The sequence below is a fragment of the Diospyros lotus genome, chromosome 15, assembly GCF_014633365.1.
Source record: "Diospyros lotus cultivar Yz01 chromosome 15, ASM1463336v1, whole genome shotgun sequence".
Lineage (NCBI taxonomy): Eukaryota > Viridiplantae > Streptophyta > Magnoliopsida > Ericales > Ebenaceae > Diospyros > Diospyros lotus.
Window position 1 is genome coordinate 27,728,783 of NC_068352.1, and position 27,585 is coordinate 27,756,367.

Consider the following 27,585-nt stretch of genomic DNA (forward strand, 5'->3'; position numbering starts at 1 on the left):
GTTTTCCTTGAACTTCATGGGAAGGCTCATCACATAAATTGGAGAATGAAAATTTGCATTTATAACTGATAGTCACAAGATTTGCAAAAGAAAGTTACAAGCATTTAACGCTAAAATATTCCCATGGGCATGGGCACTGCTTGGTGGGGATCCAAAGTCCCATCCATCAGCACCTTGGATTCTAAAGAGTTGCACCGACTCTGGATGGGATTCTATCATCCTCCCTCGCCCTGTCTCTCCCTCCCTGTGCATCCTTTCACAGTCTTTCAGCCTATTACTTATCTCCACACCTACATAATTTGGCAAAACATCTCCCCTCTGCAAAAATATTCATGCTAAAGAATATTAGGGTTTATTTGATTGTATTACTTAAAATTAAATTTTAGATAATATTGTCTAGAAAATAAAAATCACCCCACCCTCTTTAAAAATAAATTTCATGAAAAGAAGTTTTAAATACTTATACCATATATATATTTTTATAGAAAAATTAAGAGTATTTGATTGTTTCTATAGAAAATGTATAATTATTACATATTTTTTATGATAAATATATGTAATCAAAAACACTAATGTCACATCGAAAAATTATGCAACTTCTAAGAGATGATTATTCACTCTTCTAAGACAAAATTAAGCATTGTGGTTTATATGTCTCTTTATGTATCTCTAATTAATTAAAACAGATAATATATCTTACTAGAAACAACTTCTCTTATTTTTATAATCAATTATCTATTCATTTTAATTGAGTAAAGATTGGATAAAATTTGGCTAAATTTTTATGCTTAATTTTAATCAAATATAAGTTATTTGTACTTGAATATATCTTTCTGCTAATCGAGTGAGTCTAGCCAAGTAGTCAAGTGATTAATGTAAAATCTCTTTGACTTATAAGTCAGTCGAGTAATGATTTTGTCATATTTAAACAAAGATTGTCTATAATCAATTACATGAATTGTCCAATCGAGTATGCTTCTCATTAGTCGAGTGAGTTTAAGATTCAGTCAAGTAATTGACATTTGATTTCAAATTTTAGGTGCGTTTGATTGTAAGTATGGAATTTGGATGGAAAGAAAATATTTTCTAGATAATTGAATTATCTAGAATTAAATTCTAGGGAAAATGCTAATTGAAATTGTTTGATTGGTTTATTTTTTTACCTAAAAATTGTTATACTTTTCTGACTTTTGATATTTGATTTTTATTATTTTTCATAAAAATAATCACATACACACATATAAATAATCAATAATTAAATACATAAGTCAATAATCAACTATATAAAATAATCAAATATATACATATTCAAAAATAAATTAAATATACATACACAAAATAATCAATATTCAAATAATAAATCAAATATACATACTCAAAATAATCAAATAATTATACAGTGGGTCTCTAGTTGCCATCGCCGCTGTAGGGATTTCACTTGCAGAGAACAACAATTGCGCACACACACATATAATCCAGCAATCAATTCAGCCTTGCCAATCATCTTAGAAATCTGTTCCTGTTTCAGTGAGTGCATTAGTAAGACAAAATTCTATGAGTCTCAATTTTACCTCTCATTCCTGTACAATACAGGATGCACACACTTCGAAGATGATTGGCAAGGCTGAATTGATTGTTGGATTATATGTTTTGGATGTTATTTCTGGTGTAGTAGATTCTGGGGTTCCTGTGGCCATAGTAGCTCATGTTAGTAAGACTACTTGGCATAACAGGCTAGGGCATCTCTCTTTCAAGAGATTGGATTTAATAAAGCCTCAACTTCAATTCCATACTACTGATCATGATTTTTGTTCTGTTTGTCCCTTAGCTAAACAAAGGAGACTGTCTTTTATATCTCATAATCACCTATCACAGAATGCTTTTGATTTGATTCATTGTGACACTTGGGGTCCTTATCATGTGCCTACCTATGTTGGATATAAATATTTCTTGACCTTAGTTGATGATTGCACGAGATACACTTGGGTTTTCCTTATGAGAAATAAATCAGAAGCTAAGGCCATTATCCCTAAGTTTTTTTCTCTGGTAGAGACTCAATTCAATAAGAAGATTAAAAGGTTTAGGTCAGATAATGCTCCTGAACTTAAATTTGCTGATTATTTTGCCTCTAAAGGAGTTATTCACCAGTTTTCATGTGTTGAGAGGCCTGAACAAAACTCAGTGGTTGAAAGGAAACATCAGCATCTCTTAAATGTGGCACGAGCACTTTTTTTTTCAAACTAGGGTTCCTATTCAGTTCTGGGGTGACTGTATTCTCACTGCCACTTACCTGATAAATAGAACTCCTTCTCCTCTCTTGCATTCCAAAACACCTTATCAACTGTTATATCAGTCACCAGTTGATTATACCCCTCTTCGAGTGTTTGGTAGCCTTTGTTTTGCCTCTACATTGTCCTCTCATAGATCAAAATTTCATCCTAGGGCTGCTGCCTGCATTTTTGTTGGTTATCCTCCAAATATTAAAGGATACAAACTTTATGATCTTCACACCAAATCCATTTTCATTTCCCGGGATGTGTAATTTCATGAGCACATTTTCCCTTTTCATTCTGTCACTCTTCCTGATGAAGTAGTTGACCCATTCCATGATTTGGTGCTTCCATTCCCAGCCACTGACTTGCCTTCTTCCCATGCTCCATTGCCGGTTGTTCCTTCAGATTTTTCTACAATTGACCCTCTTTCCTCTTCTTTGCCTAATCCTATTGATAGTCCACCTTCTTTACCTAATTCTGTCACTTCAGTTCGCAGATCTACTAGGGTGATTAGACCTCCTACATACCTTCAGGATTTTCATTGCAACCTTCTTTCTCACGAGACACCTCCTTCAACCAACAATCCTTATCCCTTGTCTCAATACCTTTCTTATTCAAATTTTTCTCCAGCCCATAGCTCATTTCTACTTCAAGTGTCAGCTGATTTTGAGCCTCACTTCTATCATCAAGCTGTTCCCCATGCCCATTGGAGAGATGCCATGAAAGCTGAGTTAGATGCTATGCATCTTAACCACACTTGGATAGTCACTTCTTTGCCTCCACACAAGCATGCCATTGGGTGTAAATGGGTTTATAAAATAAAATACAAGTTTGATGGGTCTATAGAGAGACATAAGGCTCGCTTGGTTGCAAAAGGATATACCCAACAAGAAGGATTGGATTTTTTGGACACCTTTTCTCCTGTAGCAAAACTGGTTACTGTAAAAATTCTGCTGGCTCTTGCGGCTATGAATAGGTGGTCTCTTGTGCAATTAGATGTGAACAATGCTTTTCTTAATGGGGATCTTTTTGAAGAAGTGTATATGGAATTGCCTCTTGGATATAGGCCTCCAATCCCGGTTGGTTCAACAAGGGAGAAATTAGTTTGCCGGTTACATAAATCAATTTATGGTTTAAAACAGGCTTCAAGGCAGTGGTTTTCAAAATTTTCTAATGCCCTCCTTCAATTTGGTTTTGTCCAGTCCAAATCTGATTATTCATTGTTTACTAAGGGCAAAGGATCTTCTTTTGTGGCTCTTTTGATGTATGTGGATGATATCATCCTCACAGGCCCCAATCTTACAGCTATAAATGATCTTAAGTTGTTTCTCCACAGCCAATTCAAACTTAAAGACCTTGGAAAATTGCAATATTTTCTTGGCTTGGAGATTGCTCAATCTGAAAAGGGTATATTCTTTTCTCAAAGACATTATACGTTGCAATTGTTGGAAGATTCTGGTCTCTTGGCTAGTAAGCCTGTTTCTCTACCTATGATACCCAATCTGAAACTTAGTGCTTCTGATAGTAAGTTGCTTGAGGATTCTTCTCTTTATCGAAGATTGGTAGGCAGGTTGTTATATCTTACTATTTCCCGGCCGGATATCACTTTTGCGGTTCACAAACTCAGTCAGTTTGTATCCAGTCCTCGCCAATCCCATCTTGATTCTGTTTATCACTTGCTGCAATACCTTAAGGCAGCTCCTGGCCAAGGTTTATTTTTTCCAGCAACTTCATCTATGCAGCTTAGGGCTTTCTCAGATGCTGACTGGGCTTCTTGTTTAGATACCCGGCGTTCAATCACGGGTTATTGCGTATTTCTTGGTGATTGTTTGGTATCTTGGCGCTCTAAAAAGCAAGCTACTGTATCTCGTTCCTCAGCTGAAGCTGAGTATCGTGCCTTGGTTGCCACTGCTAGTGAACTCACTTGGATTACCCAGCTCTTGTTAGATTTTCAAGTTTCTGTTTCTGCACCTGCTATCCTATTTTGTGATAATCAAGCTGCTGTCCATATTGCTACTAACCCGGTTTTCCATGAACGCACCAAGCATATAGAGCTTGATTGCCATTTTGTTCGTGACAAGGTCTTAACTGGTCAGATCAAGCTTCTCCCTATTCGGTCTAACCATCAACTGACAGATATGTTTACCAAAGCTTTGCCTCGTTCTCACCTTTTTTCATTACTGTCCAAGATGGCCATTCTCAATCCTCATGGTCCATCTTGAGGGGGCATAACAGAGTATTTGAATTTTAATTCATTTCATTGTATTTTTGTTTCTGTTATTTCATTTCTAGTATTGCTGTTTTGAACGATATGCTGTTTTGAACAATGGTACTTTGGTAATTTTGATGTATTAGTTTTAGGGCTAGTATTTAAAGGCTGAGATCCATTTAATGGAAAGATCAATGAGGCTATTTACATTTGTCTCTCTCTCTCCTCTGTTTCGATATTTATAAACAATAAAGGAGTAACCACAATACTAAAAGCAAAATGGCCACCTTTTGACATTTCCAAACAAACGCGGTCGAGTACTGCTTGCTATCCTACCATAAGAACAGAACAAGCTACATTGTAGGTAAATTAAATGGTAATCAGACTTCTCTTTAGTATGGATTGTTTTCTTTCCTTACTTGGTTCCAGACGGAATTATCAGGGTGCCAAGAACACAATAACACCAATGTGTTACCAGAAATATAAACATGAAATAAGGGACATACCACTGCCAAGTTGTAACAGCTCAGAAGCAAGACAATGTGCAATATACAACAAATAATGAGCATCCATTTGAGAATATTGCACCATTTCTACTGGTAACCGATGCTGTCTCCAGTCTTCACACTACAATTTGAGAAGAGAATAATTACATAACAGCAATTTTTACTTCCAAGCATTTCCATTTCCAATCCATGAATATCCAAAAGTAAGTTTTTTCATATGCTGAAAATTCCTGTCAATGTGGGAGAGTCACACCTGCTAGGAACACTTTTTCTAGTATTCCCACCTATATATATAATCTTTATTCACAATTCTCACTGCAGTGTGTCATAGAGGTGGTCGTGAAGGTTTTTGGGTGTGGGAGAAACAAGCGATCGTCGAGGCGATTCGGATCTTCTCTTTGCTTTCCATTTTCCCTTTCCCGTCTTCTTCGAGATTTCTCCTGCTCGCTGTTCTCTGACTGTTTGAAACCCGACAGCACAGTGGGAAGAAGAGGGAAGCATCTTGGGCCGAGTTATATTTGTGCACTATATGGGCCAACTAATTTCTTTGTCCCAGAAAGGAGGTAGCCCAATCTAATTTTTATTATTATAAAGGTAATGTTAGTTATTGTTTTTATCTTAATAATAATTGAAATATAAAATTATATTGCATTTATTGCACTTTAAAATAAAAGGTCAATATTACCCTTCAACAATTATATATTAATAAATTATAATAAATATTTTTTACTTAGAATAAAATTTCTCAGTTTGATCCACGTCTTGCCGTATCGCAGCCTTCATTAACCCATTTAATGAATGGGCTTTCTTGGGTTGAACTGTTTGCATCCAGCCCATTTAGCCCAAACCAAGCCGACCCAATTGCAACCAACTTTCATGGACCCATTTAATGATAAAGTTTTTACCTAATTTTTTGTTCAAAAATTGCTAAAATCTTGATTTTAAATTTTACATTAAATCCAAACCTTTAAATTTGGTTTAAATTTAAAATTTTATATAGTTTTAAAAGTTCAAATCATAATAAGTTCAGTTTAATTTACTTCGACTTTTAGTTCAAGACATAAATAAATACTGTAACTTATAACTTAATTTCTATTTTTCTTCAAATCTAATGGTGCACACTAAGCAAGTGTGACATTCATGAATGTGGTATATTTTCTAACTTTATTGATGTGCCCCCGTTGTTAAATCTACCCAAAATTTCTTACTTTTTTCACATGCAATATGTCCATACTATATCACATGATCCTTGGTTGTTTGACCCATTAATGTCGGGGCAGCCCATTTGACCAAAAACTTTTCAGTTAACCCTTTACACCTGATTAGAATCTCACATGTTTGATTTAGCATGTGATGTGATGTGATTTTTTTTTTTTGGGGGGTGGGGGGGGGGGGGGGGGCGGGGGGAATATATATATATATATATGAAGAAATTTTTTAATAATAAAACTTCTTGATATTCACAAATTTAAAAATATAAAAATAATAATATCACATCATTTGGTATTAATAATCTTTCGAAATCTATTGTAAGAAACACTTTGTTAGGATAATATGACATAAACGTTTCTTAACTTTGATTCTTAATAATAAATTTTACTTTGCTTGGATAAGAAATTGCTATTACCTTTACAAGTCCTACAGTGCAAGTGCAAATCCTGGTGTGGAAATAGTGTCTGGTGACCAACCCTCTATAGGCAAGCAATTGCCAGCTTTGGGTTGCTTAAAGCCGGGTGCATAGGAGAGGGTCTTGCAGTGCAATAAAGCGGCTGCCAGTGTTGCCTTTCCCTACAAGTTAGGCATCCAATAATATCATTTTTTATTTATATTTTTTAAATAAATGTAATTTATTCATTTTGAGTAAAAGAATTAAAAGGGGGTGAGAAAATGCTATATGAATGACTCCTACAGATGAACTCGTTTGACCCATAATTAATTACTTTAGTTTAAATTAAAAAAAAACAAGTCTGTGGAGCCTAATGTAATAGTTTTCCTTAAATTTAGTATGATTTTGTTACTCTTCTTGTAATACCTCGAGAGTCCAGAAAAATTAGTATATATCGAGAATAGCGTAAGAAAGGAAACGACACTAGTTGGATATTTTTTGAGCTGAATATTGGCAAAGAACTCCTAAGTTAAGCGTATTTGACCTAAGGTAATTCAATGATGGGTGACCCCTTAGGAAGTTCGTGTATGTCCATCAGGGTAAATTGTTTCGATTCTTCCTATTACTCGATACGGGATGTCACACTTCTTGTTTTCCCAAAAAAAAAAAAAAAAACATAATTAGGTAAAATGTGTTTTTTTGAATCAACACAAAATCTAAAAAAATGCTAAAAGATATAAGCATTTCAAACTCAACTCGACTTGCCAGTTTCTAGGCTCGAGCTTGGCTGGTAGAGCTCGAACTCGAGAGCTCGTTAGTGATCTCAAGCTCCTTAAAACTCGTTATTTTGTTTAAATTTAATTTATTATTTTATTTTATTATATATATTATATTATATTAAATAGTTAAATTAATATATATAATAATTTTAAATATATTCAATTTAATTATATTATTATAATAATTTAAAGTTAGATCAATTTATGTTAAATAATATATTTATTAAATTTTAAATAAATATATTAATATATTTACAAACAATTTTATTCATAAATTATTCGTAAACTTCTACTCAAACATATTTATGAACCTTTGATTGAATATATTAGTTTTTAATTAAATATATTTGTGAGTTTTAACGATCTGAGTTTTATTAATTTCAAATTCAACTCGTTTATAATTGAACTTCAAAATTACATTTAGACTCAACTTATTTATTTTAACAAATAAATTCAAACGAAATTTCATCTGATCAAATATTGAGCCATTTGACTCATTTATGACCTTACATATTATTTCATTTAAATTTAGGTAATGAAATCAACGTGGGAATGGAAAATTCAAAATGAATTGGCAAGGGATAAAGTTTATAATATACAATTGTTAATTATATTAATAATAATTATTGATCTAAAAATTAATATATTGATAAATTATACAAATAGTTAATATAAATATACAGAGTATCTATCATTTTTGAACATTACATTGACTGCTGTTCAAAAATTGTATTAAATCGCCTTTGAAATTTTATAAAATTGCACAATTTTTTAATAATTTTTTGATGCACGAAAGTTTAACGTAATTTCCTATTTTTTTTTATTTATGAAAAGCATTTATACACTATGATAATAAATGTCTTTTTTTTTTTTAATCTCTAGATCACATAATCACCTAACATTGTGTCACGTGTACGCCATAACCCTAATCCGAAATATAAAAACAAAATAACGTAACATCACGCGAACATCATAGTATCCAACACAAACACGTAGCTTAAACTAAGGAAAATGACGAGGTTATCAGTGGCATTGGAATTTTAATAAAGCTTAAAAATTTAATATTTGGTCACGCACATTAAGAAATTGAGTATTTTTGGGAATTTGGAAGCCTCCTAATCACATATCCTCTCTTGCAGGAGTAACGACAGAACTGAACTCCATGAATATTTTTTGCCGACATTTGCTAGATTTGAATCATCTGCTCTGAAGTCCGAACCGATCCGGTGCTTCGAATTTCGAAAACAAGTTTATCCACAAAAGTACTTAGAATCAACCAATGTCATAGGTTAAATCCATTATCTTAGGAGTAAAAAGGAAAGATTGTGTTTCTATGGACATAATATAGTAATAAAACACTTCAAGTTTTATATTAAATATTAAAATTTGATATAATATTACGTTTTGAAAAATAGATTTATTATTTGAAGATAATATTTAGTTAGAAAGTAATAATAACGTTGAAAGATAAATTTTGCATTTATTGTATTAAATGTTCAATTTTAAGTATATATAAATTATATCCGCATTTGAATTTATCCAAAATGTGTACGGGAAAATCACCCATTTTTGGAAATTAGTCGAACGAAGCTCTCGAATACTTTGGGTGAATAAAAAAAAAAAAGGAACTATTGTGCATTTATAATTTATATTTATGTATAATATTTTTATTTTTTTATTTATGTATTTTTATAAAAAAATAATTTTATAACACAAACCGACATTGCTTTTGTTGTCAAAGACTGCCATCTGACGTTATTCCATAACGAGTTATGATAAGGGGGTGTCGGTTCTTGATACCCTTTGTGCAGCAAAAAGTGACCTTGAATAAGTTAATATTGTATTATTATATGATTTCTATCTAAATTTAATAGAGCAGTGTTTCGAAATCCCACGTTACCAAAAATGTCTACTGCCGAGTCCAAAAGGCATGTTCCTAAGGCACGTGACACGTTGGCACGGTCCGTTTTCGCTTGGATAGGGGCAGAGCTACCGCTTCAAAAGGGTGTTCAATTTTCTGTTCAGACCCAAAAACTTGATCCCATCTGAGACCCAATAAATTTGGTCTGACAAAAAACTTAAAAAATTGGTCTCGGTTTGATCATAGTTTTGAACTAAATACTAAATAAATTACTATATATATTAATATATACGTAAATACCTGCAAATATAGTTGTATTTACAGCAAAAATAATATTTACTACCTTAATTAAAACAATTGTATATTGTTTTATTTACAATAATATACAACTATAGCAAATATAAGAATAAATTTATAAAGATCGTGCAAAGATGGTCATTTCAAAATAAAATTATATATTATTATATATATAATATACTATTATATTATTGTGTATAAAACTTAAATAAAACATGACCAAAGTAATTCAGTTTGGTTTAATCTAGTCTTGCATTTATATATTATCTTTAATTTAAAATTTATATTAATTTCCATTTTGGTCTTGCTTGATTTAAGATTGGTCCGAATGAGTGAACATTTTTTATTAATGTATTATTATAATATTGAATACAAATATTATGAATTTAAGTAAAATTATTATATATTTATATATATATTATATTAATTTATTAAATTTATTTGTTTGGATTTTATTTTCCACCAAAAATTACTCAAGCGTGCGCTAATCACCCAACTCAAAATTAGAGCTCAAGCTACGGGTTTACTCTTAGCTTGTCAAATGACGAGTTTGCCCTCGTGGGGTGCGATGGGATGCCCGTTTGGAGTAGGTTGAGAATCATGAAAAGTTACAGAAGGGCGCGGGATCGCCACATCATGACACGTGTCAGAATGATCGTGAGTTGGGGCCCAGACCCGACCAGACCTTGTCAGCATCCACGTGGGACAGTATGGAGACTGCCACCGGATTGATGAACAAGGCAAGTTGCTCCTCCAGGGCACGGCAAATGGATGCCTGACACGTGTAGGCCAGTCGCATATGATCTCGTGTCGGTCTACCCCTTCGTTTTAGCCAAGCCGGGAGATCACATGCCCTCTTAACCAATCACGTTAAGAGTTTCATTAGTCTGGTTGACGCTTTTGTCCTTGATTATTTTTTTCCCCCGAAACAAAAGCATTTATTCGAATTCTTTTATAGTGTCTGATCAAACCTTAAAAAACGCTTGCTGTGAAGTAAAAGCCAAATTTCAAAACCTTTAATGTGAAGCAAAAGAAAATTAGAAAATACAATTATTTTTAAAATAAACATTTAAAATGAAAATTACTATGCTTATAAAATAATATTACTTACATAATCACTTTTTTCAATATTAATGTTTGATAATTCACTGTTAAATTTTGTATTTAATTATTAACCAGACTCATAAAATAACACTAAATTTGTTTCGTGGACGTGCTAGTCAAACGCTAACATGATCCTAATCCTTTATCTTGGGTAAAAAAAATTGTTCCTTAGTTAAAAGAATAAAAATCTTAACAAACACCCATTTGTTTTAATCCATAATTATATTTAAGATCTAAGCCACCAGCCACTAAGGTTAGTCAACTAATGAAATGAATTAAGTACCATTGACCTAACACTCATGTTGGTGTGGTGACTAACATGGTACCATATGATTGCATGTAACAACTATTATTAAAAGTTATAAGTAGAAGAATGGACTGGACCGTACTTAAGCATTCATGCTTATTAACATTTGAATTAAAACCCTTATTGTCATTAATTTTTATGTCCTTGCTCTTTCTCACTCAGAAGATGTCAACTGCTCAATTGGTCAAAAGTAAACTATTACTATTACGTACATACTGTACAGTATTAAACTTGAAATTTAAAAGTATGAATACTTTATTGCCCAATATCCCATACATACTGTATGGTATTAAACTTGTAAAAAACTAAACTTTAATTAAAAGGTTATTATATAGTAGGAACATAGTTTGCATCAAATCTTATCATTTGGATTAATGATGGTAAATGGCACTTTCAAGGTTGTTACAGCTATGAAACTATAATTTTCTTAGTAAGAAGATTAGTTGCTGTATTGATTGAAAGGGCTCCTAAGAGCCCACATAAGAGCCCTTTCTCCCCACATGGTTGGATTCTATTTGCAAGAGATGCAAAGCTGTTCTGTCAAAGATATTCTTGGAAAAGTTTAATTGGACTGTCACTTGGTTAAGAGTTTTAGTGAAAGCTGCCCTGGGCCAGGGCATCTAATTTCTTTACTATTTCATTTCTATTTTTTTTCTTTTTCACAAACTTTGAGTTTTGAAAAAAATATTTTATAAATTCATTACTTTTTATAGTATTTGAAAACATGAATACAACTACGTATAATCCATTTTTAAGTTTTAATCTTATGTCAAATCTATTTGAGACGAGAATAAATGCACGATTTTATATATTTATGTGGTATAATTTATCGAGATTTTTTTTATCTTTTGAAAGTTTTTAAAGATTTAACTTTTAAACAATAACATAAACTAAAAAGTAATAAAGAAAAGAGTATTAAGGGGTGACTAACATTCTTCTATTGCCAATTTTCATAAGTTCTCATGAGGAGGGCATTTGTGTCATTTGGAGATGGAGCTGTTACCTCTGATACGGACCGTTCGGTAGATTTGGTGAGTGTTCTCACTTCTGTTCCACGTCCCTTCCCTGCAAAGTGTAGGAGTGAGCCGCAGAATCTCTCGCTCTAGAGAGTAGAGAGAGAGTTTATAGGAACAAATGCGAAGGATAAAGAAAGGAACAAATCAACAGAAAAGACACAGCATCCTTTCCCTCTCACTCTTTCAATCTTCCTCAAATTTTGTTCCTAAACACCACCGTTGTATTACCCTCTCGCGTTGCCGACTTCGTTTGCTTCTGGGTCTTTTCGATTTGACCCGTTTTCTCCCTTTCGCATATGGGTTTTTCCTGGTAAGATTATTTGTTCCGTGATTGAGGACTATCTTCGAGGCCATGTCTCTGAAGAGCAGAGGAGAGCAGCCTGCGAGAAGCGTTGTATCCCGAAAATGGACCATTTTTCTTTGCATTGGCTGTTTCTCTACTGGAATGCTCTTCACCAGCAGGTATGTATCTTTGAAACTTCTTATTCTTGCTTCAATTGCTAATCATCATTTTTTCTGTTCTGATTGAATAGTTTTGATTTCTTTTTTCTTTTTGTGAAACGGGCACAATCCGTTTCTATGAATTTGAAATTTCTGGAGGGATTCTTTTTTTACCCTTGTCTGTATCTTAGAGTTGCGTACTCATGTGGCTATGACTTCTTCAAGAATTTCGATGTTTTGGGCATCTCATCTACGCTTAGTCTGAGTTTTCATGATCTCAAGATATTCAGTTTCATATTAATATATATACATATATATATCTATATATCTTGTGGGGGTTAGGGTTCTCAATACCTTTGTTAATGAGTATGGGATATGTTAATAAGATGGGGAAGTCTAGATCTACGATGAAATTTTTGTTGTGGGCTGCAGACTATTTTAGTTTAATATACATACCCACCCACCCACCCACACATATATGCAGTTCTATTGACCCTTAAATTTGCTTGATAACGAGAGCCATCTAGTATTGGTTATTGATGAGCACAGTTCTAGTTGTTTCTGTTTTTGGGAATTTTTCAGTAATCTCCATAATCATTTATTGATGATTCATATCATTTTCTGATGTCCCGTTTCACATATTTCATTGGCGGTTGCAACTGTGGACCATGAAGCTCTTCTGCCGCCCACACCCTTGTTGATGGGCGGCAATGCCTCTGACAACTATATAATTAAATCTAGTCCCTGATGAAATGTAGTTATCATCTGGGAACTCCCCCCAGTTAATAATATATCATGCTTTGAATTATTGGTATTGAATTGCAACTCCTTTGACCAGCTTATAATCTATATATGGAAAACTTTGTTTTGATCAGCTCTAAAAAATTTGAGTTATAAGCTGAAATGTTATCAGATTGATGCTGTAAGACAATTGTCAAAGCTGTTATGTTTGGGAACAATGTTGTCTTTGTGATGATTGTTAAATTGGTGGCAGAATATGGATAGTACCTGAGTCTAGAACTCTTACAAGGACGACTGCAACTGAAGCTGAAAAACTAAAGTTGGTTTCAGAGGGTTGTGATTCAAAAGCTGTAACTATCTCTATCCTTCTCAACATTTACTTTGTGCATCTGTGCGCTACATGCTTTCTACTTGTGTTTGTTTTGACTTGTAATATTGTGTTCATGTAGTTGGCACAGAAAATTGTGAGGCGTGATTCTAAGGACCTTCTTGGGGAAGTATCTAAGACTCACAAGGCTATACAGTAAGTTTTACTTGTGCTTGTTTTTCAAATTAATTTAATGTTGATGGTATACTTCCATATGATTATTTGTATACTTCCATATGATTTTTTAGTTACTTGAAATGGACCTTAGTCTACTACATTGAATGTAGAACACTGGATAAAACTATTTCAAATTTAGAGATGGAATTAGCTGCTGCTCGGGCTGCCCAGGAGTCTCTTCTCAGTGGCTCTCCTCTATCAGAAGACATGAAGAAAAGCGAGACACCTGGGAGAAGAAGATATTTTATGGTTGTTGGAATTAATACTGCTTTTAGCAGCCGGAAAAGAAGAGATTCAGTTCGTGCTACATGGATGCCACAAGGTTCATGGATTGATCTCTCCTCTAATTTCCTCCAATTTTCTTGATATTCTTGTGCTATTTTGGTTTCTTGTTAAGGATGAAATCTGATGACTGTCCCTCCAAAAAATAACTTGAAAATAGGTGAAAGAAGAAGGAAATTGGAGGAAGAGAAGGGTGTCATTATGCGCTTTGTAATTGGTCATGGGTAGGGATCCGATTTTATCTAGTGATTTTATTTATTAATAGACTTTGTTTTTAATACTTCAATATCTATATTTAGTCTGAAATGCTTCATGTCATACTGGTTTATTTTAATTGCTGTTATTTTTGTAGTTACATCATAGTTATTTGGGAGACAATAATGTTTATCTTTAGCTTCAGGGATATTGCTCACTTCAAAGTTGCTAATCGGGAATTAATATGCCTGTTGGAAAACAATGTGTTAAAGATTGGCATCTTGCTATTTTATTGCAGCTATCGGATTTGTACATACTTTGAGATACTTTTGTATGTTAAGAAATTGACAACGATCATGAAGCAAAATAGAACTCTTAGTTTGGGATGCAGAACCTTGTTTTTGTAGTGTCATTATCAAAACAGACCTCAATGCACCTTCCCGAGCCTGTTGATGTGAGCTAAATGCTTTTAAGATACAAAATATTCTTCATTTTTATTTTGAGTGCACCTAACTTTACAATCATGATAATGTGATCTTATTGTCTCCTAATCCCATGTAAATACATCCTGTGTAATGCCTATTAATTTACTGCCATGTCCTTGTTAACTGTAAGAATCAGAGATTGCAAGTTCTAGACATGCTGAAAGGTATTTTATGTTGTTTCTCCATTACCAGTGCCACGGTTGGAGGTATATTGGACAGAGCCATTGAAGCAGAGGACAAAAAGCATGGCGATTTCTTAAGGCTGGTAATACTTCATCTCTTCAACTCTCTTGTTCTACTATTCTTGATTGTTCTGCTGCTTATCATCCTCACTTTAAGGATTCTTTAATAATTTTCTTTCTTCTGCAATGATGGGAGCAGGATCATGTTGAGGGCTACCTTGAACTGTCTGCCAAGACAAAGATATATTTTGCTACTGCTGTCACTTTATGGGATGCAGATTTTTATGTTAAAGTAGACGACGATGTTCACGTTAATATAGGTACATTGTCTGTTCCTATTTTCACTGAATCTTTAAATTCAAATGCAAGTATTTTCATGAGAACAAAATTACACAAGTCCATGTGTGTCATTGGTTGGTGATTTTGAATATTATTGCTTTATTTTGATACATTGGCTAACTTCCGTAAATTTTACAGCAACACTGGGAGAAACTTTGGCACGATACCGGAAAAAGCCACGGGTTTACATTGGTTGTATGAAATCCGGTCCCGTCCTTGCTCAAAAGTAAGCCAAAAATTGTCCCAAATTTCATGCTCTTAAGAAGAATCTGAAAATTTGTTTAGCTCTTAATATCTTATTTGTGTTGTATATAAATCAGGGGAGTGAGGTACCACGAACCGGAGTACTGGAAATTTGGGGAGACGGGAAACAAGTATTTCCGTCATGCCACAGGACAACTATATGCCGTTTCCAAAGATTTGGCTACTTATATCTCAGTAAACAAGTTTAGTCTCAGTAGTAAACAGATCAGAACACTAATTTTGACATTTGAGGGTTCTTGAATTGGTTTTTCTTTCCCCTTTTAATTATCATACTTGTAATTTTCTCAGGCACGTGTTGCACAAGTATGCTAACGAGGATGTTTCACTCGGATCTTGGTTCATAGGCCTTGATGTGCAGCATGTAGATGATAGGAGACTATGCTGCGGCACTCCACCTGGTAAGTTTAAATGTTAATGATGAATAAGCATCTTTCATGCTCTTACTAATTACCATCCCTCGTGCATGTGTATAGATGGCATGAGACCGCTTTGTGTGACTTCACCTAATAAACTTCAAACCTTAACTTTTGAGCAAGCAATTTTTTAGAAAGACAAGACTCAAATAATTTTATGTTTCTATAATGGTATTTTGTTATATTCATGCATATTATTGATTTATATATTAGCGACGTATTTGAAATGATACCCAGAATTGTCGGATGCATATATTGTGCTTTACCAACGACAAATGCGGTGGCTTGTTCGGTACAGCATCCACAACTGTGGGGTAGACAAACATGACGTGACGTTCATAGGCAGATTTCTGTAACAGCACATTTTGTTGATGCAGATTGTGAATGGAAGGCCCAGGCAGGCAACATCTGCGTTGCTTCTTTTGATTGGACCTGCAGCGGTATTTGCCGGTCGGTGGAGCGAATCAAGGAAGTCCATCGGCGGTGCGGCGAAGGGGAGAACGCCGTGTGGAGCGCTGCCTTTTGAGGATCAACCCGCAGCCCTTTCAATCTCAGGAAGGATCATAGGTCTAGCAGATTATACGATTTTTCTGTTTTAACACCAGTATAGGAAATCGACATTATCACAGGCCGAAACACAGAGAGAGAGAGAGAGAGAGAGGCCTTGCTGTGCAACCTCTTCTTCATTTTAGTGGAAGAGCGAGCCGGGTTGTTGGAAAAGCTAGCCTCTCTCTTGGAGGGCCCATTTGTAAGTCGGGCTTTGAGTTCTTCTTATGCCCTTCCCCTTCACAAATTTGTAAACCCCTCTCTTGCGGTTGCAAGAATCATAGTTAAAGTGATTAAAACTACTCCCTTCAATGATCCATTTCCAAGTTTTACTATGAGTTTGATTTGGGTTAACTCTCTATCTCTGCTTTAGGAAGAGACTATATAAAAAGTTGGTAATTTACCTCCCCTTTTCCACTTTTCTTTTCATTTCGATTAAAAATTTGTAGTCATAATTATTATTTTTTTGACGTCTAGCTTACAATTTTGTTGGGTAGACAACTAGATTGTAATTTCAAAAATTATTTATTCGTGCAACGAACAAGGAACTAGAATCATTAACGGGATTTTGTCGATTTTGTCTTGTCGTTTTACGATCAAATAAATTATAACAAAAATATAATAAAGAAATTAGTTATTTTCGTTAGATCTAAATATCGTTACACGACTAAAAAAAAACTGTTTTCCGAGCAACGAACAAGAAACTGTCTTGCTACTTTTTTTCAGAATCAAATATATTCAACACAAAGGAATTGGGACTCTTTTAGGAGTGGATAATCTCAAAACTAGTAAAAAGTTGTTTTCTTTAGTTTTAGAAATAGTTAATGATTCTAAAAATGTGTTGAAAGAAAAAAATAAAAGAGCATAAATCATAACCCAACGAAAGCCCAGATTCCATCTAGTTTGGCTAATGCCACTACAGTTCTTGTTTGCTAAATGTGGAGAGATTGGTACATCAACCATTCTGCTGGTACAACTTGGAACCCAACCAAATCCGAATCCTTTCAAATGGAAAGAACAAGTCTTTACAACTAAAAGCATTTTCCATTTTTAAGCAACAACTGGACTAAAGTGGAATGAGGCAAAGAGGGAGAAAATAAATGTTCTTTTCTTTCCAGATTTGACTTAAATGGTATGCAACTGTTACAGCTAAGCTTATTCTCAATTGGCTTCTGCTCTAGCTAAACCCACCCATGTCACATACATTTGCTACTGCCCATCTGAACTTGCAAGGGCTTGCTTGGACAGAGTGTGGAAAATGGGGGGTTGACGCTGCAGTTTCCATTACTTGTAAAGCTTTTTTTGAACCCAAAAAAAGCTTGAAAATCAACTGGACTTGTTAACAATAATATATATTAACATGAACCCCCCCCTTAAAGTGGCTTATTATTGCTTAAAAAAACACCAAAATACATCGTTATTTTGAGTATAGCAATGAGTGCTTCATGATTGAGATAAATGATACATCATCATCGGCCATGAAGAGAGTGGCCAGAAAGTCGAATCTTTACCCTTACTCTCCATAAGACCAACTGACCAAGAACCTCCCATTCTGTATTGTATTCCCTGTACAAAACCCTCTGTTTTATCTGCCGGTACTTTATAGTTACAAAAGAACATCTATGAAAACTCTGCCGGCTGGCTTCGCTTTCTTCGCTGTCACGCCATGATTAGAAGCTCAAACAAACTGTGCTTGGGAGGAATTTGATCGCCATTTCAAGGAAACAAATACGCAGTCGCCTGGCCACCAAGGAAACAGAAACATCAAACAAGAAAGAAAAAAAAAAATACTAAAAACACTACCTTGGGATCTTGATTGAGAGATGAAGAAGGCGGGATGCTTTGGGAGCAGTGGCACGTGATATTGGCACGGCTCAATCAAAAAGAAGAGCCCCACATTCAGAGCGCAACTTTCTTATTGAACCGCACCAATATCCCGTATCAAAACCTAAACAATTCTTAACAAAAGAGAAAGAAAAAACCCATCAAAAACCAAAGGTTAGTAATTAATAAACAAGCAGAACTGGATGAAGCGAGAACAGAAGATTTCACCCTCTGTTTGACGCCCGAGAAAGCAAGGAAGAAAGGAAATAAGGAAGGAGGAAGAAAGAGAAAGGATGGTGAAAGAGATGGGAAAGGGAGGGGGGTATTTAAGAAGTAGCATTAAATTGGCCAACCACCAAGCAAGGAGGGGAGTTGGAAGATTTATTTATGAAGGTACAAGAATGGTAGAGAGAGCAAATCCGGGGCTTTTATTTCTGCATTTATGGGGTTATGGTGTTGGGCAGAGGATGTTGGTTCTGTATTCAACCCCCCACTATTTAACTCTCTTCTTCTCACTGCCCCAACTAATTTCAAATTCCGTCCACCCAACAATTGCGCATTGCGTATGTGCCAGTGCCATGACGTTCAGGCCCTTCCAATTAGAGACACAGTTGGTTTGAATGCAATTTACACAGTTTTAATTGTAATAATTAATACCAACTAATAAAAATAAGACACGTACCAACAGATATTCTTTATTTTTAGTTTCAAAATAGAAAAATAAAATATTATATCATTTCCCAATCTGTTACCATTCTTACTGTAGCTGGCTGGATGAGTTATTTGTGACATTGGCAAATAGTGTAAGAAATGAGTGAGCAGAAGTAATGCGAGCTAGGAGAGGCCAGGCAGCGTGGCTGTTCGTGAAATGAATAGGGAAGGTGGGGTGAAAGTAAAAATTGAAGGAATATTTCTTTCTGCAGAGGAAGGACAAACTTTGCAAATTTGTTCCCTACAATATTAAATGCACATATTTGTGGGGCACCCATAATGCCTTATTGTAACTCGTAACTACAAGCTAAATCTCTGTACTGTAATTCGTTTTTCCCCAGTTTTAAGTTTTAACTCTGCTATCAAAGGAATTCATTTTCATTTCTCATCATCTTTCAATCTTATGGAAATTTAGTAGAAAACTTGATTCAAAAAGATTTTGGATAATTGTACGATAATTATTCTTTGATGAACCTTGTATGGTATAATATTATTTGAATTGGATTTTAAAGAGATAATTTACCATCTTATGTATACATACATATATATATGTATATTTTCTTTTCTTTTCCAAATGGGCTACTGCTATCTGGGTGTGGGAATGGGCCAGCCGGTGGGCTTCTCAGATCAAGGTGGCGATCCATGTAATTATGGCCCGTGGGCCCTCTGCAAAACGAAGTCGTATCGATATTTAATAGCATCACCGTTCACCAATAACAAGCGAATCGTTTCCTTTCTTCGCAGGGCAGTTTTCCTCTTCCTTTCTCCTCCCCCAATAATTTCCTCTCTTCCTCTCTCTCTCTCTGAGGATTTGGGTAAGCGAAACTTCTTCTTCGTTTGACTTGTTTGATCGATCTTAAAGCTTTGTCTAAAATTATGATTTTCTTGTTTTTTACATATTTATCGATGATATATAAATAGCTCTTGGAACGGTGGGTAGTGGTGAAGAATCTGTTGCCATGGCGAAAAGCTCCTTCAAGATGGAACACCCTCTCGGTTCGTTTTTCCATTCTTTTACATATCTCCTCGTTTTCTTCAGAATTTTTTTTTTTTTTATACTTCCATCGATCCTGATGAATCCTCTCTTTAGGGCTTGCGATTGATTGATCAGCCCCGTCAATTACGAAACTTAGGGTATTCGATCTGGATTTTTGTTGTATTTTTGCTTCTTCTTGTAGTTTGTGTTACCTAATTTGGGAAAATGAACAAGATATGTTGACGATCACAGATTTTGCCTAATTTTTCGTTTTATTTTCTTGAATTCTATCGCAATATACACAGATTGTCTTGGACAACTGTCTTCCTTCTGTGTTTCTGAGGAGAGAGGAGGGTTTTAAAATTTTATTATGAAATTCTTCAGTCATTAACTTCGTTGAATTTTTTGAACCTGGTCTCTGATTTTGGTATACCTCTAGGCTCTAGTTACTGAACGCCCTACTCATCTTGAATTTTCTTTTTTTTTTTTCCCTCCATTTTTTTTCTTGTTAAAGACATAATCTTGACATGAATTCTAATGGCATTCTTATATTGTATATCTTCCCTCTGTTTTTTTTTTTTTCTTAGTAATAAAATGATCCTGCGAAGCCAGTGGATTAATTTCTGTAAGTCTATATAGAACTGTGATGTTTCTATGGATTCTAGTTTAGTGGGAGCCTTAGGTCATTACTGAGGAGTAGATTGAAAGTATAACTTTCTTGTACTCTTCAGCTCATATATACGACAAGACTTCCCATTTATGGAATTTGTGTTTTGAAATATAAATGGAATGGAATTTCTAACTATCTCATTAATTACTATCATTTGATAGCCTCAATTTTATTTGGGTGGTGATATTTGCACACCTTTATTTTGCTTGTGTAATTTTGCTCACGTTTGGTATGTAAGCATCAATTTTGGGGGTGTGAATATTCCTTGGCTATCTGGTAATCCCTATTCCTTCTCATTGTCTTGAATGTGTGGAACTGGGTTCTTTCAGGTTCAGCTTCCCTTTCTAATATATGAACTAGGTAGGTTTGGGTGAGAAATGCTCCATTTTCATACTGCAGTGTTCGAGAATTAGATTATGCATCTTTATTCTGAATTTTAGGGTTTTCTTGTTGGAAAAAGGCAGTTAAGGGCAGTGAAAGACAAGGGAAGTACTAAATCATTTTATTTGTAGTGGAAGACTGTATGCTTGTGTAGTGGATTTGGGTTCTTTGGAAGTGGATAATATTTGCTTAATATCTGTTGTAATGTTTCTCTTGCCTAGCCATTAGTGGCTAGTGGTCACTTGTGTTAAATATTGAGAACTAGAAGCATGTTCAAGACTTTTTTTTTTTGGTTTCTATTTCATGCTTGTTTTGCTGTTTATTTTAATGATCATGTGCTTTTCAATTTACAGAAAGAAGGCAGGCAGAAGCTGCTCGTATCAGGGACAAGTATCCAGATAGAATACCGGTAGGGTATTGAAATCATGCATAATATCCAGATTATGCATGTCCTCCTATTCTGTGTTATGCTAGTGATGTGCTTATCCGAGTGTTTCTGGTCTACAGGTGATTGTGGAACGAGCTGAAAGGAGTGACATCCCTGACATTGATAAGAAAAAGTTAGATGTCTATTTCTTTTACAATCTCTCATATCTCTATACTTTGAATGCAATTGGGATTTCTTAAATATTTTTCCTTATACTGATAACCTTCCCTAACAATCACAATAAGTATCTTTTCATTTTTCTAATTCTACAAAAAAACATTGAAGTTCTTTCTCCTTTACCAGATTTTAGGTTTGGGGTCAGTGTGAGGTTCCATTAGAGGCCAAAGTATTAAATTAATTAATTAACTCTAATTGATTATTGTATTTTCAAGATATATGTGCAACTATATATATCATAGTCATAGCTTCCTCCCAGAAGCCAGACTGCGCGAGTCTGCTCGGTTTCATATGGTAAGGGTGCGATGAGCTGGTAATGAAGACCGGGTATTCACACCTTTTAAATGCCCGAGTCGACCTCTTGAATTCTCCAATATCCAATCTCTCTCGTTTGGACGTGCAGATACCTGGTTCCTGCTGATCTGACTGTCGGGCAGTTCGTGTATGTGGTGCGGAAGAGGATCAAGCTCAGTCCTGAAAAGGCTATCTTCATCTTTGTCAAGAACACCTTGCCTCCCACTGGTGAGACTTGATATCTAATCTGAATTCCTCTTATGTTTTGTTGCCCATACCCACTTCTGAGACTGAAAGAAAGAAACATGAATGAGTGTTTGTTTGATGTGGCAGCGGCGTTGATGTCGGCAATCTACGAGGAGAACAAGGACGAGGACGGGTTCCTTTACATGACCTACAGCGGGGAGAACACGTTCGGATTGCCTTGAGTTGGCCGGATGAATGTGCACAGGACATGAGTTGCCGGAAAAAAGAAGGTATAAAAGACGTAAAAACTTGGGTCAGTTAAGCTGTAAATTCTTGGGGCTTTCAGTTGTGATCTGTGTGCAGACTGTTATTGTATATTTTTAAGTTGAACAGCAGACTTGATTACAATGCCGCAAATAACTAGCATCTCCGTTAATACTGTTGTGGTTTATGCTTCTTGGCCCGTTTGATTTTCACGTATCTACTCTTGAATTTGTGTAAACAGCCATTTTACTATAGTATGGAGACATACGTCTCTTTCATAACCATCTTGAAACGGGGAGAACTTTCATGAGTTGTGTTAATTAGTGGGTTGAGTTGGATGGAAGCAGAGACATCATTCGTGTACCTGTACCTGACCTAGCTTAATGGGATCAAGGCATTGGTGGTTGTAGTGGTCTTTGAAACAACCATTAGACTGGACCAAGGCACGGTCTATTTAGTTGGGTATGGGCCCAGTTAAGGCCCGAGGTTGGGGCCGAAACCAGTGAAGAAACAATAACAAAAGCAAATCATTTGAGAAAATAACAATGAGAACAAACCAATCGATCAAAGGGATCAAATTAAGATCATATTGATGAAAACTAGAAAATTATTTATAATGGAGAATAATTATAAAGTAATAAAATATATAATTAGAGAGCCAGACTTCATATCATGCGTCACGACCTAGATGTGGGAGCACTGTGGGCCCCACTAAGATGTTGCAGGGCTAAGAAAATACCAAGGTGCAACTACGTTATAATCGGCAAAGATGATGGTATATGCAGAAACTAAAGAAGAGAATGGTGTATCTAATTAATAATCTCATTGAAGATCATATGGGTTTTGGCGAAGAAGCTTCCAATTTTTTAAAGCCTACTTTTCTATTTCGATCACGGGGTTCCAAGTTCGGGTTGAGTGTTGCAGTGCTTCTATTTGGGTCTTAATTTGGTCTCAACAGAGGGCAATTTGAGTTTCGGGCTTTTCAATGTAAGTGCCAAGGATTGAAGTTGAACTACAGGTCAAGGCAATAGCCAATAGGCAATTAGAAGTGCGAGGATTCTAACAACCGCAAATGCAATGCAATCAAGGTCAAACTATGGCTCCCTCCATTTGGGCGCAGACAGCGCGTGAAAGAGAGCAGCAGTACGTCTCAAACCATCACCGCCACCGCTACCACTGTTGTGAACGTTAAAGATGCAAAATTAGAGACTGTTCAAGAGTGTAATTTTAAGTTTTGGATCAATTATTTATCCAGGGTTAAACAATTCTAGAAGGAATTTGAGTTACTTTTTGAAAAGACTCTTAAGTTATTTGAAGGAGTTAGAATTCAAAGCAAAGAAGTTAAAATTCAAATTAATCACATTACTCACTTGCTTGGAATGTTAGTTACAAAATTGATCAAATGGATAATTTTGAAACTCTATAACTTTTGAATGGTTTGGAATTATGAGGTGTGTTATATGTCAATAGAAAAATTAAGATCTCAATTACAACTTCTATATTTGTTCGTCGTTTTGACTTTTCAAGTTTGGTGGTTAGTACTCATTGGGTGAAGTGAGAATTGCAAATTTGGAGTATCTTTTGCAGATCTTTTGGGCATTTTTTAAATATTTATCTTTTCTTTTGATTATATGTTTTTCACATTTGAATTGTGTCTTTTACTTTAATTATTATGTTACTATATTTGGAGAGATGTTCCAAGACTAGTATTTATATGTGTAATCTTGTAATATTTTGGTATAAACATTTTTATAAAAAAAATACAGAGAATATTTTTACTCTAATTCTTATCTAAGCAATTCATTTATTTAGTGACAAATTTACTTGATTTTTATTACTCTTCCTTCTTCTATTTAGAGTGTGGCGAAACAAAATTGGTATTTTCTTGTTTGTGTCGAATTTTCTTATCAAACAAGGAGTGCTGATATTTCTTTTGTATTTTGGTACATCATATTGGTATCAGAGTATAGGTTCTGATAATGGTCGAAGAAGGTGCACCAAGAGAGCTTTCATTGGAACAGGCTTAAATCATGGGTCTCCAACGAAAGCAAGAATAGATAATGGAGCAACTTATACGTTTGACTCAAGCGTTTGAGAGGATGAGAATTCAACAACTACCGTAACAGCAACGTGTTTTTCAAGCACCAAGAAGGGACATCCATGAAGATAAGGACGAAGAAGATGAAATTGGAGACAAAGCCAACGTGGTTGAACAACCATAGCAGAAGAGGCGTCAAAGAGATACGGGAAATAACATCAAAATGAAGATTTCACAATTTAAGGGATCTAGCTCACTAGAAGAGTACTTAGAGTGAGTGCAACGAGTGGAGAAAGTATTCGAATATCAAGAGTATTTCAAGATAAGAAAATGCAAACTTGCAACTCTTGAATTTCCAGATTATGCTAATCTTTGATGTGAGAACTTAAAAACACAAAATAGGAGAGATGGAGAAAAGGATATTAGGAGTTGGAGGGTTATGAAATGTCTAATGAAAAAATGTGAATACTATAGGCATGAATTGTATATTAGATTGCAAAGTCTTAGGCAAGGTGACGTGTCCTGAGGATTATGTTAAAGAATTTGAGATGTTAATGATGGGATGTGAGTTATAAGAACCTCAAGAGCATACCATTGCTAGCTTCTTAGAAGGATTAAATAAAGAAATTGCCAACATAGTGGAGTTACAACCTCTTGTGTTCTTGGTGGATATAATTAAACTTGCCATTAAGGTGGAGAGACAATTGAAATGCAATCCAACTAAGCAAGGGGTGTCTGACCAACTCATTATATACACCACCAGGAGCGATTTCAAATTGAAGTGCAAAACGAGTTGAAAGAGGGGACTTTAGCAAATAACCAACAAGTATGAGTAAAGAGAAGGAGAAAGTGAGTGATCCTAATCCTTCAAAGAGGAGTCGAGACATCAAGTGTTTTAAATGCCTTAGCCATGGAGATATTGTTTCCGAATGTCCAAATAAAAAAATGATGGTTTTTCGGGGATCACAAGGGGATGTAGAGGATGAAGATGAGGCAACAATGGAGGAAAAAGATGGGTGTATGGATGAAGATAGTCTACATGTTGATAAGGGGGAATTGCTTGTGATTTGACGTTGCTTGAATTTATAAGCAAAGATAGATGTTGAGTAACGTGAGAACATCTTCCATACCAGGTGTATGGTCAATGAAAAGGTGTGTTGAGTGATTATATATGGAGGGAGTTGTACTAATGTTGCTTCCATTACTTTGGTGGAAATAATTAAATTTGGTAATAAAAAAACATCCCCACCCATACAAGCTACAATGGTTGAATGATAATGGAGAAATAAGGGTTACAAGGTAGGTTGTTGTGCCGTTTTCAATTGAAAAAACATACAAATATGAGTTTTTATGTAATGTGATTCTAAAGAATATGAGTCACTTGCTTTTGGGAAGATCATGGTAGTATGATATGAGGGTTGTCCATGATAGGTTCGAAAACACCTATTCTTTTGTTAAGGATGAAAAAAACATAACCTTAGCACCTCTTAGTCCACAACATGTGCATCGAGATCAACTCTTGATGGAGAAGGGAAAGAAATAAAATTTGCTTGCAATTAAGGGAGAGATAGAACGAGCTTTGTCTTTTCACAACTTGGTTCTAATGCTAATAGTGAAGGAAGCAACACCAAACAAGGAAACTTATTTCCCACCACAAATTGAGAAGATTTTTGAAGAATTTACTGACGTGTTTCTAGAAAAGATACCAAAGGGGTTGCCACCAATTAGAGGAATTGAACACCAAATCAATCTCATGTTAGAAGCTACTTTACCAAATAGATCAGCCTATAGAAGCAATTCGAATAAAGTCAAGAAGTTGCATTGGCAAGTAACTAGTTGTTAGAGAAGGAATACGTAAGGAAATCAATGAGTCATTGTTCTATACTAGCTTTGTTAGTGCCAAAGAAGGATGAGACTATGAGAATGTGTGTGGATAGTCAGGCAATAAACAAAATAACGATGAAGTATAGCTACTCAATTCCTAGGTTGGATGATATGCTTGATGAGTTGTATGGGTCTAAATTATTCTCAAAGGTAGATTTCAAGAGTGGCTACCATCATATTATAATGAATGAGGGGGATGAATGGAAGATCACATTCAAAACAAAGCACGGGCTATACGAATAATTGGTTATGTCATTTGGCTTATCTAATGCACCAAACACCTTCATGCGATTGATGAATCATATGCTTCGTAAGTTCATTGGCAAATTTGTTATGGTTTATTTTGATGATATTTTGATTTATAACAGAACTCTTAAGGAGCATTTGGGGCACCTTAGGGAAGTCTTTGAAGTGTTACAGCAGGAGAAACTATTTGACAACTTAAAGAAATGTCAATTATGTCAAGATTGAGTAATCTTTCTTAGTTACATGGTTTTACAATATAGGGTTGAAGTTAATCAGGAGAAAGTGAAAGCAATTAAAGAGTGGCCCATACCTACTAGTGTTTTAGAGGTTAGGAGTTTCCATGGGTTAACATCATTTTATAGGAGGTTTGTGAAGAATTTCAGCACTATTCTTGCTCTATTGACTTAATGCATCAAGAAAGGTGGTGAATTTAGGTGGAATGAGGCTGCCCAAAGAAGTTTTCAGCCGATCAAGGAAAAATTATGCTCCGCTCCTATTTTACCTCTTCCCAATTTTTTAAACATTTTTGAAGTGGAATGTGATGTTTCGGGAGTTAGAATTAGGGTTGTTCTTATGCAAGATAGGCGTTCCATAGCCAATTTTAGTGAAAAGGTGAGAAGAAAAAGTTTGAATTATTTCATATATGATAAGGAATTCTATGCATCGATTAGAGCTTTGGAGACTTGGTAGGACTACTTACTATCCAAGGAGTTTGTCATTCACACAAACCATGAGTCTTTGAAACACTTAAAGGGGCAAAACAAGCTAAGCTGTAGGCATACCAAATGGGTGGAGTTCTTAGAAGCATTTCCTTATATCATCAAATACAAAAAGGAAAATTCAAATGTAGTGGGAGATGCATTATCATAGAGGTATGCTCTAATCACCATGATGAATGCTAAACTATCAGGGTTTGAATTGATTAAAAATCAATATGTGGATGATCCAACCTTTTGCTTCTACTTATTTAGTTTGTGCGAAAGGGGTTGTTCATGGTTTCTACAGGCAGGAAGTGTACTTGTTTAGATTTGGGAGACTTTGTATTTCCAATGGGTCTATAAAGGAACTCTTGGTGAGGGAAGCACATGGGGGAGGTTTAGCTGGTCATTTCGATGAG

The 27,585-nt window shown here is 35.0% G+C and overlaps 2 protein-coding genes across 3 annotated transcripts in view; both read left to right on the forward strand.

Moving 5' to 3' along the window:
* LOC127791990 (autophagy-related protein 8C) overlaps positions 1-22,607 on the forward strand; it is an 83,906-nt gene extending 61,299 nt beyond the window's left edge. The window contains exons 2-7 of one of the 2 annotated variants that reach the window (XM_052322258.1): positions 19,717-19,740; positions 19,847-19,921; positions 21,306-21,361; positions 21,460-21,512; positions 21,960-22,078; positions 22,184-22,607. In XM_052322258.1, the coding sequence (XP_052178218.1) occupies positions 19,885-19,921; positions 21,306-21,361; positions 21,460-21,512; positions 21,960-22,078; positions 22,184-22,278 (360 nt within the window). In that variant the 5' untranslated portion in view covers positions 19,717-19,740; positions 19,847-19,884 and the 3' untranslated portion in view covers positions 22,279-22,607. Of the gene's footprint in view, positions 1-19,649; positions 19,741-19,846; positions 19,922-21,305; positions 21,362-21,459; positions 21,513-21,959; positions 22,079-22,183 lie in introns of those variants that run through there. The other variant, XM_052322257.1, reaches the window with a different exon arrangement.
* Positions 11,998-16,725, forward strand: LOC127791987 (probable beta-1,3-galactosyltransferase 2). The gene is made up of 11 exons (XM_052322254.1): positions 11,998-12,420; positions 13,394-13,490; positions 13,590-13,663; positions 13,795-14,006; positions 14,127-14,190; positions 14,839-14,911; positions 15,028-15,148; positions 15,306-15,393; positions 15,488-15,613; positions 15,720-15,829; positions 16,222-16,725. The coding sequence occupies exons 1-11, from the start codon at positions 12,311-12,313 to the stop codon at positions 16,368-16,370; spliced, it is 1,224 nt and encodes a 407-aa protein (XP_052178214.1). The 5' UTR covers positions 11,998-12,310; the 3' UTR covers positions 16,371-16,725.
* Positions 22,608-27,585: the final 4,978 nt, after the last annotated feature.

Bases quoted from the DNA above. Each gene is read 5' to 3' on its own strand.
- LOC127791987 (XM_052322254.1), top strand. From the start codon at position 12,311: ATGTCTCTGAAGAGCAGAGGAGAGCAGCCTGCGAGAAGCGTTGTATCC. The intron at 14,912-15,027 runs GTAATACTTCAT...TGATGGGAGCAG, and splicing joins ATGGCGATTTCTTAAGGCTG to GATCATGTTGAGGGCTACCT. The intron at 15,149-15,305 runs GTACATTGTCTG...TAAATTTTACAG, and splicing joins CGATGTTCACGTTAATATAG to CAACACTGGGAGAAACTTTG.